The following is a 12,501-nucleotide window of genomic DNA, read 5'->3' as shown; positions in this document are numbered from 1 at the left end:
TTGTTCTTCCCAGAATTCTGTACTTGAAAGAGACAGCTAGATAAACCTTTGATTCTGTAGAAAAGTAGACACAGAAGATGTAAACAACTTGCCAGATTACACAGCTAATCACTTGTAAAATCTAGCTAAGAATTGAGAAGCTGAAAATATACTGATTAAAAATGAAATAAGGTTGTCCGGCTTCAACACCCTACAGCCCACAAGCCTTTGGACAAATGTATTTTTCTTTTTCAAGTCTCACTTTCCTCATCTGTATAATTGAGAAATAATAATATCTGTTTCATAGAGTTGTTTCAAGTCTATGTCTGCCACACAATCAGAACTCAGCAAGTGACTTTGTTTTTACTTTTACTATGTCTTTATATTCCTAGTGAAGTGCTTTTAAAACACTTTAAATGTTGCCTTTGAGTCTCTTCTGGCAATATCTTTTTGAGATCAGTATAGGTCTTGAGTCTGCCAGCAGGAGTTCATTGATTATTTAAATTGCCTACTTGTGTAAGTAAATGTGAAAAAGGAAATAATTTTATCAGCCATTTCTGGGACATCAATAAGCATAGACTTTTCTGCCTTTTTGGAATTAGAGAGTAGTGAGGAAAATACTTAAAAAATTTTAACCCTTATTTTTCATTAATGTTATAAATGTACATCACTTTAGAAAAATCAGTCTGTTTTCCTAACTCTGGATTACTGCTTTCCAGAGGTTACCACTTTCCACCCTTTTAACTTTCTTTGATATTTACCTCCATATTTAAGGAGGTAAGACATAAGACAGCCTTATGTCTTACGTCTCTCACTCATATGCACATATACTTACACATACATATATATACTTTACCTCATTTTCTCCTTTTTTTGGGGGGGGCGGGGGGTGGTATATATATATATACATATATATATATACTTACCTCTCCAATTCTACTGATATAGCTATATCGTATTTTGCTAAATGAATATTTATGATTCTGGAAATAGTATCCACAGCTGAACCATGTGTTGAATTATGATTAAATTTCCTTTCTTGGGTGATACTGCTGTCTCTGAGGTAGATAGTTGTTTCTTCTTTTGTCTGTTTGAACAGTCTATCACCAGTGCATTCTGAGCTTTTCCCACAGAAGCCTAAATCTCTAATATCTTCAACAGCATTAAGCTTTAAGTATTCTATCACTTTCAATTTTGTTTTAATTGGTTGGGAAAGTTATCTTCGTATCTTTGTTTCTGTCGTGGTCAGGGTGCAGGTTGGAAAAGAATTTCCAGACATGAGACAGAATGAGAGGGAAATAAAGTTTATTAGAATGCGAGACACTGTTAGAACAGTGGGCCAGCTCAAGGGAGAACCAACGTTTAACAGGGGTCCTTAGTCCACTTTTATACCCAGGGTACAAGGAGTGGGATAGGGGTCTTGCGGGTCATTTGCTGATTGGATGAGGCGTGTATACCAGGCCAGGGAAGAGTAGGGCAAATACCTTCTCCCTGTGGGGTAGGAGGGGAGACAGGTTATACTGTTCCATTAGTAGTTACAACATGGGGGAGGGAAGGACGATAAGGGTCTGGTTTTTCCATTCCTGCATTCTAAGACCCTCCTTGGTTTTATCTACTCTTTTGTCCTTGGGTCACCACAGTTATCTTATTCTAATCAATATTGACTGATCTCCTGGCCTTGAGTGGGTGAGTGAGTGAAGTTGCTCAGTTGTGTCTGACTCTTTGCGACTCCATGGACTGTAGCCTGCCAGGCTCCTCCATCCATGGGATTTTCCAGGCAAGAATACTGGAGCAGATTGCCATTTCCTTCTCCAGGAGATCTTCCCAGCTCAGGGATTGAACCTGGGTCTCCCGCATTGTAGGCAGATGTTTTACCATGGCCTTAAACTATCCTAAAATTTACACCGTCCTGAAAATTTCCTTCTTTTTCTGGTTAGATTGGATTCCCTGCTTCTGGATTTCCTTCTGGATTTCTACTTCCTTGCTAGTTTGTTCCCATGTTTGGTGGAACACATCTTTTTAGTAGTCTGCACCACCCCCCACCCCCCAAAGAAAGGAGAAAATGAGGTAAAATATTTTGAGATTTTGTGTGTCTGAAAATAACCTTTTCTACTGTCACATTTATTGATAGTTTAGAATTCTAGGCTAGAAATTAATCTTTCTCTTAGAATGTTGGGAACATTGCTCTGCTGTTTTTTATTTTCCAGTTTGCTGCTGGGAAGACTGATGCTGTGATGATTCTCAAAACTCTTTTTATAGCTTTCTTTTTAACTTCTATGGGCGCTTTTTAGGATATTTTATTTGTTTTCTGTATTATGAAATCTTTTACTGATGTTCCATATTGTGTGTATGTGTGTTTGTGTATGTTTTTCATATTTTGTTGGGCACTTGGTGAGTTCATTCAATCCCTAAATTCATCTTTCACTTATATGACATTTTATGAATAGTATGTCCCTGCATCCCTGACTCTTTCTATTTGATATTCTCTCTCTTATTGGAATGCCAGTTATTCAGATATTGGATCTTCTGGTTCATTTCTCTAGTTTAAAAGAAGTTTTTCCTTTATTGTAATCAACTTCTTTTTGTTTTCTGGAGGAGTTCCTAATTTTGTACTCCAGCATTATTATTTTCTGCTTTCATACTTTTAATTTTTGAAAATTCTTTTTGTTTGCTTGAAAATTTCCTTTTATGACATTCTGTTTTTATTCCATGAATGTAATGATTTCTTTCTCTCTGAGGATGTTAATATAAATAATAGTTTTCTTCTGTATTTTGCATACTTTGTTTTCTTTAAATTTAGTTTTTTTTTTGTTTTTTTTTTGTTTTTTTTTTAAATCCATGTGTCATGTGGGATATTATTTCCCCAACCAGGAATTGAACCTGTACCCCTGACATTGGAAGTGCAGAATCTTTTTTTAAAAAAAATTATTTATTTTTATTGAAGGATAATTGCTTTACAGAATTTTGCTGTTTTCTGTCAAACCTCAACATGAATCAGCCATAGGTGTATATATATATATATATATCCCCTCCCTCCTGAAGCTCCCTCCCATCACCCTGCCCATCCCACCCCTCTAGGTTGATACAGAGGCCCTGTTTGAGTTTCCTGAGCCATACAGAAAATTCCTGTTGGCTATCTATTTTACATATGGTATTTTAAGTTTTCATATTACTCTTTCCATCCGTCTTACCCTCTCCTCCCCTTGCCCCATGTCCATAGGTCTGTTCTCTATGTCTGTTTCTCCATTGCTGCCCTGTAAGTAAAGTCAGTACCATTTTTCTAGATTCCATATATATGTGTTAGAATATGGTATTTATCTTTCTCTTTCTGACTCACTTCCCTCTGTATAATGGGTTCTAGGTTCATCCACCTCATTAGAACTGACTCAAATGAATTCCTTTTTATGGCTGAGTAATATTCCATTGTGTATATATACCACAACTTCTTTATCCATTCATTTGTCGATGGACATCTAGGTTGTGTCCATGTTCTAGCTAGTGTAAATAGTACTGCAGTGAACGATGGGATACATGTGTCTCTTTCAATTTTGGTTTCCTCAGGGTATATGCCTAGGAGTGGGATTGCTGGGTCATGTGGTGGTTTTATTCCTAGTGTTTTCTCCATACCATCTTCCATAGTGGCTGTATCAATTTACATTCCCACCAACACTGAAAGAGTGTTCCTTTTCTCTACACCCTTTCCATCATTTATTGTTTGTAGACTTTTTGATGATGGCCATTCTGACTAGTTTGAGGTGATATCTCATTGCAGTTTTGATTTGCATTTCTCTAATAATGAGCGATGTTGAGCATCTTTTCATGTGTATGTTAGCCATCTGTATGTCTTCTTTAAAGAAATGACTGTTAAGGTCTTTTTCCCACTTTTTGATTGGGTTGTTTGTTTTTCTCATATTGAGCTGTATGAGCTGCTTGTATATTTTGGAAATTAATCCTTGGTCAGTTGTTTCATTTGCTATTATTTTCTCCCATTCTGAGGCTTGTCTTTTCACCTTGCTTATAGTTTCCTTTGCTGTGCAAAAGTTTTTAAGTTTAATCAGGTCCCACTTGTTTACTTTTGTTTTTATTTCCATTACTCTAGGAGGTGGGTCATAGAGGATCTTGCTTTGGTTTATGTCATGGATTGTTCTGCCTATGTTTTCCTCTAAGAGTTTTATAGTTTCTGGTCTTACATCTAGGTCTTTAGTCCATTTTGAGTTTATCTTTGTGTATGGTGTTAGGAAGTGTTCTAATTTCATTCTTTTACATGTAGCTGTCCAGTTTTCCCAGCACTACTTATTGAAGAGGCTATCTTTGCCCCATTGTATATTCTTGCCTCCTTTGTCAAAAATAAGGTACCCATAGGTGCATGGGTTTATTTCTGGGCTTTCTATCTTGTTCCATTGGTCTATATTTCTGTTTTTGTACCAGTACCATACTGTCTTGATGACTGTAGCTTTGTAGTATAACCTGAAGTCAGGAAGCCTGATTCCTCCAGCTCCATTCTTTCTCAAGACTGCTTTGGCTGTTCAGGGTCTTTTGTGTTTCCATATGAATAGTGGAAGTGCAGAATCTTAACTACTAGACTTCCAGGGAAGTCCCTCAAGTTCAGTTGTATAGTGTTTACTTGTTTTAGTTTTGTATTAGAGCATCTCCTTGGCTGTCCATTTATATTTAAACGTGAAATATTATCAGTTGGTATTCCGTGTGTGTTTATTTGAATTATGGAATGATAGACTTCTCAACAATAGTCCAATGTTTTATTGGACTATTTTAACTGTTGTTCCTTTGAATGTCAATATGTATTTTCTTCTGTTGGAATGGTTAGTATTCCCAGACCATTGTTCCAATCTCTTGCCTGGGGGTTAAAGTCTTTATTCAAGTCAGATTAAGGAACTGGAATGGGGAGGGGTAGTCCTCCCATTCTCTGTATAGAATTTTGCTTAATTATCCTCTTTTAATACTATATCCCTCCAAACTGGGCCAGGTGCCCACGAGTTCAGTTTTTGCTATGTTCATTCTTTCCAGAGAGTGAACCTGCACTGTCCTGCCAGGATAGACCAGGGTGGCACTTAGCTATGTTATCCATGGAAATCTAACTGCTTCCATCCAATGTTTCTATTTTCAGCTTCAGCTGCCACCACCGTTCTCCATATTTTTCAGAGCTATTGGCCCCCCAGGGTCTTGACTCCTATGGAGAGGCTCTGATGTAAATTGCAGTCATCTCACACGCTAGTAAAGTAATTCTCAAAATTCTCCAAGCCAGGCTTCAGTAATATGTGAACCATGAACTTCCTGATGTTCAAGCTGGTTTTAGAAAAGGCAGAGGAACCAGAGATCAAATTGCCAACATCCGCTGGATCATGGAAAAAGCAAGAGAGTTACAGAAAAACATCTATTTCTGCTTTATTGACTATGCCAAAGCCTTTGACTGTGTGGATCACAATAAACTGTGGAAAACTCTGAAAGAGATGGGAATACCAGACCACCTGATCTGCCTCTTGAGAAATTTGTATGCAGGTCAGGAAGCAACAGTTAGAACTGGACATGGAACAACAGACTGGTTCCAAATAGGAAAAGGAGTTCGTCAAGGCTGTATATTGTCACCCTGTTTATTTGACTTATATGCAGAGTACATCATGAGAAACGCTGGACTGGAAGAAGCACAAGCTGGAATCAAGACTTTCGGGAGAAATATCAATAACTTCAGATATGCAGATGACACCACCCTTCTGGCAGAAAGTGAAGAGGAACTAAAAAGCCTCTTGATGAAAGTGAAAGTGGAGAGTGAACAAGTTGGCTTAAAGCTCAGCATTCAGAAAATGAAGATCATGGCATCCGGTCCCATCACTTCATGGCAAATAGATGGGGAAACAGTGGAAACAGTGTCAGACTTTATTTTTTGAGGCTCCAAAATCACTGCAGATGGTGACTGCAGCCATGAAATTAAAAGACGCTTACTCCTTGGAAGGAAAGTTATGACCAACCTAGATAGCATATTCAAAAGCAGAGACATTACTTTGCCAACAAAGGTCCGTCTAGTCAAGGCTATGGTTTTTCCTGTGGTCATGTATGGATGTGAGAGTTGGACTGTGAAGAAGGCTGAGTGCCGAAGAATTGATGCTTTTGAACTGTGGTGTTGGAGAAGACTCTTGAGAGTCCCTTGGACTGCAAGGAGATCCAACGAGTCCATTCTGAAGGAGATCAGCCCTGGGATTTCTTTGAAAGGAATGATGCTAAAGCTGAAACTCCAGTACTTTGGCCACCTCATGCGAAGAGTTGACTCTTTGGAAAAGACTCTGATGCTGGGAGGGATTGGGGGCAAGAGGAGAAGGGGATGACAGAGGATGAGATGGCTGGATGGCATACACTGACTAGATGGACGTGAGTCTGAGTGAACTCCAGGAGTTGGTGATGGACAGGGAGGCCTGGCATGCCACGATTCATGGGGTCACAAAGAGTCGGACATGACTGAGCGACTGATCTGATCTGATCTGATGATGTAAATTATTCAGTTTCTAGGCATCTCCTGTTGTTGACTTTCTTGGATGAAGTTTTCCTATTTTTCTGATCTGTTAGGTTAGTTAACAGTCATCCTGCTAAGTTTCCAGTTTCAAAAATTATCTGTATTTCTCTTCCGTTTTCTTTGACCTTCTTGGTTTAAACCCTCTACGTTTTAAAAAATTATTTTACTATGATAAGGAGTATATTGGTTAAAAGCATGGATTCTAGAACCAGACTGCCCAGATCCATTTCTTCTATGACCTTGGGATGAGTGACTTAATCTCTCTCTGACTTAGTTTCCTCATCTTAAAAAATTAGTAGTTGGAGTACTTGATAGGATTAAATGATTTAAGACATGTAAAGCATTTAAAACCATAGCTGTTTTAGAAAGTATTAAACAGTATTATTTGAGAGTGAGCCTGTAAGTCACTCAGTCGTGTCTGACTCTTTGTGACCCCATGGACTATACAGTCCATGGAATTCTCTAGGCCAGAATACTAGAGTTGGTAGCCTTTCCTTTCTCCAGGAGATCTTCCCAACCCAGGGATCAAACCCAGGTCTCGTGCATTGCAGGCAGATTCTTACCAGCTGAATCACAAGGGAAGCAAGAATACTGGAGTGGGTAACCTATCCTTTCTCCAGGGGATCTTCCCAACCCAGGAATCGAACTGGGGTCTCCTGCATTACAAGAGGATTCTTTACCAACTGAGCTATCAGGGAAGCCATTGAGAGTGGTTTCAGGCGGAAAATAAAAACTTGTATTCAGTTAACCATGTTTAATTGCAAAGCCAAAGAAATACACTTAAAAAGATGAATCAGTAGGCAAATATTGTTCATTTTATCTAATGATGGGACCAAAGAATAAACACAGTACATCTGATATGCTACATAAAATGTTTAGGTTTTTTCATTATTTTATTACTGAAAGGAACCTTTGATTCATGTTTTCCAACTGTTTATTTTATAGAAGAGGAAAACTGAGACTCAGAGAGTTAAGTGACTTATCTTAAGACTAGAATCCATGGCTCAGAATTCCTATTTCAGTCTTCTTTCCATTAAGTCATATTTCTTTTTCTAAGTAACAATGAATATGTGAGATTTGTGAGTTTATTTTTGGTAATGATGGTATCCTGTACCTAATTTTCTTCTCTTTATAGTTTGCTCTCAAGTGCTCAGATCTGGATCAATAATAAGCTTTGGTTTCTGACATACCCACATCACTGGTCCATGTCTAACCTATTTTTGTTTTTAATAATGTAATGCATAAAATGAAAGCATCCATACTGTGTGCAATCCCTGAGGGGATAATTTAAATATATAATTTCTATGTACATGTAGTACAAAAATAAACTCATACATTTATAAGTATTTTGGTGAAACAGCTATTTGTTTTTTCTCTTCTGGATCAAGAGTTATCTTATGGATGGGTCGTTTTGCAGCTCTCTGTCTCATCCTGTTGACATTTACCAGATGGGATAGTTGTGGATTAGAAAACAAAATAAGATGGGGAGGAACATGGAAAGAACAAGAAATATGAGTGCTTTGCAATTAACATTGAGACATATATGTCTCTGAAACTTGTTGGTCTCTGCAAATTGTGTAATGTGGGTTTTGCTTGTGGTGCAGGTCTGAGAACCATTGGAGTCATCACCAAACTGGATCTCATGGATGAAGGAACGGATGCCAGGGATGTTCTAGAGAATAAGCTGCTGCCACTTCGCAGGGGTAATGTACTGTGTCCTATACAGGACTTTCTTTGATGGTGTGGCAGAGAAACAACTGGGAAACCAGTGGGAGGCCGAATTTTTATGCCTCCACATTGAGAAGAATGGATTTAAGCTTAGTTAAACATTTTATGGAATGACATGGTGTTCCCAAATAATGTAGTAAAATTGATCCAAAGAAAGAACTATTCCTTCAAACAATAGGAATAAAACAGGAAAAGGAAGGGGTTTGAAGGAAGGGTGTAATTATTCATCATAGTCTGTATAAATGTATTCTGTTTAAGTCTGAATTATTTACTTGCTGCTGTCTGACAAAGCTGCTTAGAGATTTACTCTATTTAAATGCACAAATCTTTTAAGGACAAAAGGACGTTATTTTTTTAATGGTAAAAAATCAACATTAGCCAAATTGTCCAGCCTTCATTAAATACTGATATCTCAAATTGAGTTTTGTAAGGGGATCTGTTCTTCAGACTCTTAAAATTATTTTGCTTTTCTTATTTGGCCTCTTCGACAGCTTTAAAATTTCCCCAGAAGAAGAAACCAAAAGTGTCCTCAACTACATAGATGTGTGTTTTGTTTTAGGTTACGTGGGGGTGGTAAACAGGAGCCAGAAGGACATAGATGGGAAGAAGGACATAAAGGCTGCCATGTTGGCAGAAAGGAAATTTTTTCTCTCACACCCGGCTTACAGACATATTGCTGATCGGATGGGGACCCCGCACCTTCAGAAGGTCCTTAATCAGGTAAAAATGGTTTTTCAAGCAACAAGAACAATTATAAAATATGTGAATGGCTATTGGAATCCATATTTCTTATTTTTATACTTTTTTCTGAACTATTTAGCATAACAGTATTAATAGAAAAGTTAAAAGATGACTATGAATACTTAGACCGATGCCATTAGTAATTCTAAATGACCAGAATACACCTTAATATTACTGAAAGAATAGTGTACTAAGCAGAAATACATATTTATTTAGAAACAGTGAACAGGGGAACACATTTTAGCACATATTTGTTCATAATATATAATTGTCTTAAGGAGTTAAACTTGTATCTCTCTGAAAAGTTTGCCTCTTGTCATCTGTTTTTTTTTTTTTTGAAATGTCAATCTGTGATGGTTAAGTTAAAATTTCTTTATGATTTTGTTTAGGATTGGTTTGATCCTTAATTTCCAATCTTAAAAACACATAAGCAATCACTGATCTTCATTCATCTAAGAAACTTTTCCAGATAACCCCTTTCCTCATAACAGATAGAATTAGGCCCTTTGCCTCCCCTCACTTCATGCATATATACATTTCTTCCATAAAAATTTAGTGTACTTTTTTTTTCATATATTTTCCAGTCCCTAGTAGAATTGTGTCATAGTCATTGAGTATAGAGCCTCCACCCCAAGTTTTGATTACATTGACTCAGATTGTGAGCAACTTTTCTCACAAAAAGTATGCTTTAACTTTTATTTATGAACTTAAATAAGTCAAGTAGTTAACAGTTGTTCTGATTGTTCCCTCCTAGAAGGTGTCAGTAGAGGCTAACACAACAGTAGGCTACTAGTAACATTATATCTGAACCATTTAGGCAGCAATTGAAGCAGTTTTAGAAAATAAAAAACAGTAGTATACTTGTATTTTAAGTGATGTAACACAGACTAATATAAAATTTGTATTTTTAAATTAAGGGTAGATGAATATTTGGAAGCCATAAAGCAATAATATAGTTGTCATTTAAAAATTATTAACTTGTTTTGGAGAAGGAAGTTTGGTTTGTCATGCAAGAATCATGATATTCTATCAATGTATTTATCTCTGATAAAACTATTTTTTGATTTCTGCTCTCATACCTGTATTGGGCTAAGAAAAATGCAAATAAACTAAAAAAAGAAAACTTAGAGAAAAGCCACTAAAATAATTAGAAATAATAAAGTTAGAAATATGAATACTGGAAAAGTAGAACAGGTATGATTGACCACTTGGTTATTACAGGTGACCCATAAATTATGGCATAACTGATTCTGGTTGACTGAAAATTGAATAAATATTATACTAAAGATCTTTCATTTCCTGTATAATCAGTTTCTCTATTGCTTCAAGGATCTTCACACTGTGTTTGAAATTAGGATAATTTTTTTTTTTTTTCCATGCCATATGGCATGTGGGATCTTAGTTCCCCAGCAAGGGATTGAACCGTTGCATTGAAAGCACACAGTTTTAACCACTGGACCTCCAGGGAAGTCTCCTGAAATTAGGATAATTTTATTGCTGATCTTATGTGTACCAACACGTCTGACCCTGAGGGATTCTTACTATAGCAAAAACTGAAAAAAGGACAGGATATTTTTGAGGAATTGAAAAGAATATCATTATGGCTGGAGGTCAGAGAGTGAGTTGTAAGAGAAGAATGTGGCGATGAAGGCAGTGGCTGAATCCTATAGTGTTTGTAGGCGAAGTTAAAGATTTTGGCTGTTATCCTAAGAGCCCTGGGGAGTCAGTTGTTTAAGGAATCTGAGGAGGGGAATAACAGTCACATCTGTGGGTTAAAATGATTATGGTGGTTGCAAATAGGAAGATCAAGAGTAGAAATGGGGAAATGAGAAGAAAGAAAAAAAGAGAAATGAGAAGACCTCTTACTTATGAGTCAAAGTGAGAAATGATGGTAGGCTGGTCTTGGTTAGGGCCAGTGGAGATGGAAAAGGAATCAGATATGGGGCATATTTGGGAAAATTGAGAACTTGGCAGTGGATTAGCTCTGGTGATTGACGGAGAGGGAAAGTCAAGGATAACTTCCAAGTTCCAGGTTATTATGAAATCACCAAGATGGAGAAACTTCTGAAGGGAATATTAGGTACTTGATTTCAGTCATGTTGAGGTTGACACCTCCAAGAAGAGAAGTTAGGCAAGTCAGTCAAGTGGTTACTATTACTCTTAGATTTGGGGTTTGTTCTTGGGCGTTGCTACTGGGAATGCAGTCTTCTCCATTCTTTTATTTTCTGCTTCAAAACCATAATGGCAACACATGCCAGGAGAATAATACGATAAGTCTGTTGGAGGAGTGTGGAATTTTCCTCAGTTCTGTCTCGTCCCAACAAAAATTTGAAGTGACGGACCAGCATTACAGCCCTCGGACAGACCCTGTCACAGCTCTCAGACAGACCCTGTCACAGCTCTCAAACAGACTGGGTCACAGCTCTCAGACAGATCGGTGTTACAGCTCCATGTTACAGCTCAGTTTTATTTAGAAAATAAAGGAAAATACATCCTTCATGCGTGAGGGCATGCCGACCCAAAAGACGCGAAGAGAAGAGGGGAGTTACCCCCGGCCCTTTGGCTCCTCTTTTTATGTGGTTTTTATCTCCTCCCCCTGGGCTTGCCCTATGTAAATTGGGCTAGCCAGGAGTGCTGTTTGTTCTACCTGAGGTCCTCACTGTGGTCCTCAGACCTTCCTTTGTTCTATTTTCTCAGGCTTTTCCCTTCCTTGTCTTTTAGCCACTGCCATTCTGGACTCCTTTTTCCTATTCTAACAAGTCATAACTATGGACAAGGTTATAGGATAGGTGTGAACGTGTGAACTATTGACAGTTAAATAACTTGATTTATTGAATAGATATATCCAGATAACCTTGACTATCCAGATAACCTTGAATCTGCCTGTAGTATGGGAGACCTTGGTTCGATCCCTGGGTTGGGAAGATCCCCTGGAGAAGGGCATAGCAACCCACTCCAGTATTCTTTCCTAGAGAATCCCCATGGACAGAGCTATTGTCCATAGGGTTGCAAAGAGTTGTAAAGAACTGAGTGATTAAGCACACACATGGTTAAGCTCGGATAAACATAAATGATTTTAAATGGTTCTTCAGTTGGTTTGGGTCTACTTATCTTATTCCCCTTATTTTAAATTTAAAATACACAGAAGAACTATACAAAAAAGATCTTCAGGACTCAGGTAATCATGATGGTGTGATCATTCACCTAGAGCCAGACATTCTGGAATGTGAAGTCAAATAGGCCTTATTAAACATCACACAGACAAAGCTAGTGGAGGTGATGGAATTCCAGTTGAGCTATGTCAAATCCTAAAAGATGATGCTGTGAAAGTGCTGCACACAATATGCCAGGAAATTTGGAAAGCTCAACAGTGGCCACAGGACTGGAAAAGGTCAGTTTTCATTCCAATCCCAAAGAAAGGCAATGCCAAAGAATGCTCAAACTACTGCACAATTGCACTCATCTCACACGCTAGTAAAATAATGCTCAAAATTCTCCAAGCCAGGCTTCAACAGTACATGAACCGTGAA

The 12,501-nt window shown here is 37.7% G+C and overlaps 1 protein-coding gene across 14 annotated transcripts in view; it reads left to right on the top strand.

The window, feature by feature from the left end:
- DNM3 (dynamin 3) overlaps window positions 1–12,501 on the top strand; it is a 646,455-nt gene that overhangs the window by 229,476 nt on the left and 404,478 nt on the right. For all 14 annotated transcript variants that reach the window (XM_025285930.3, XM_025285935.3, XM_025285936.3 and 11 more), the window contains exons 5-6: window positions 8,107–8,205; window positions 8,790–8,950. In XM_025285930.3, the coding sequence (XP_025141715.1) occupies window positions 8,107–8,205; window positions 8,790–8,950 (260 nt within the window). The remainder of the gene's footprint in view (window positions 1–8,106; window positions 8,206–8,789; window positions 8,951–12,501) is intronic.

The sequence above is a fragment of the Bubalus bubalis genome, chromosome 5, assembly GCF_019923935.1.
Source record: "Bubalus bubalis isolate 160015118507 breed Murrah chromosome 5, NDDB_SH_1, whole genome shotgun sequence".
NCBI lineage: Eukaryota > Metazoa > Chordata > Mammalia > Artiodactyla > Bovidae > Bubalus > Bubalus bubalis.
Note: the sequence above shows the minus strand (reverse complement) of the source record. Positions and strands in the feature narration are given on the sequence as shown.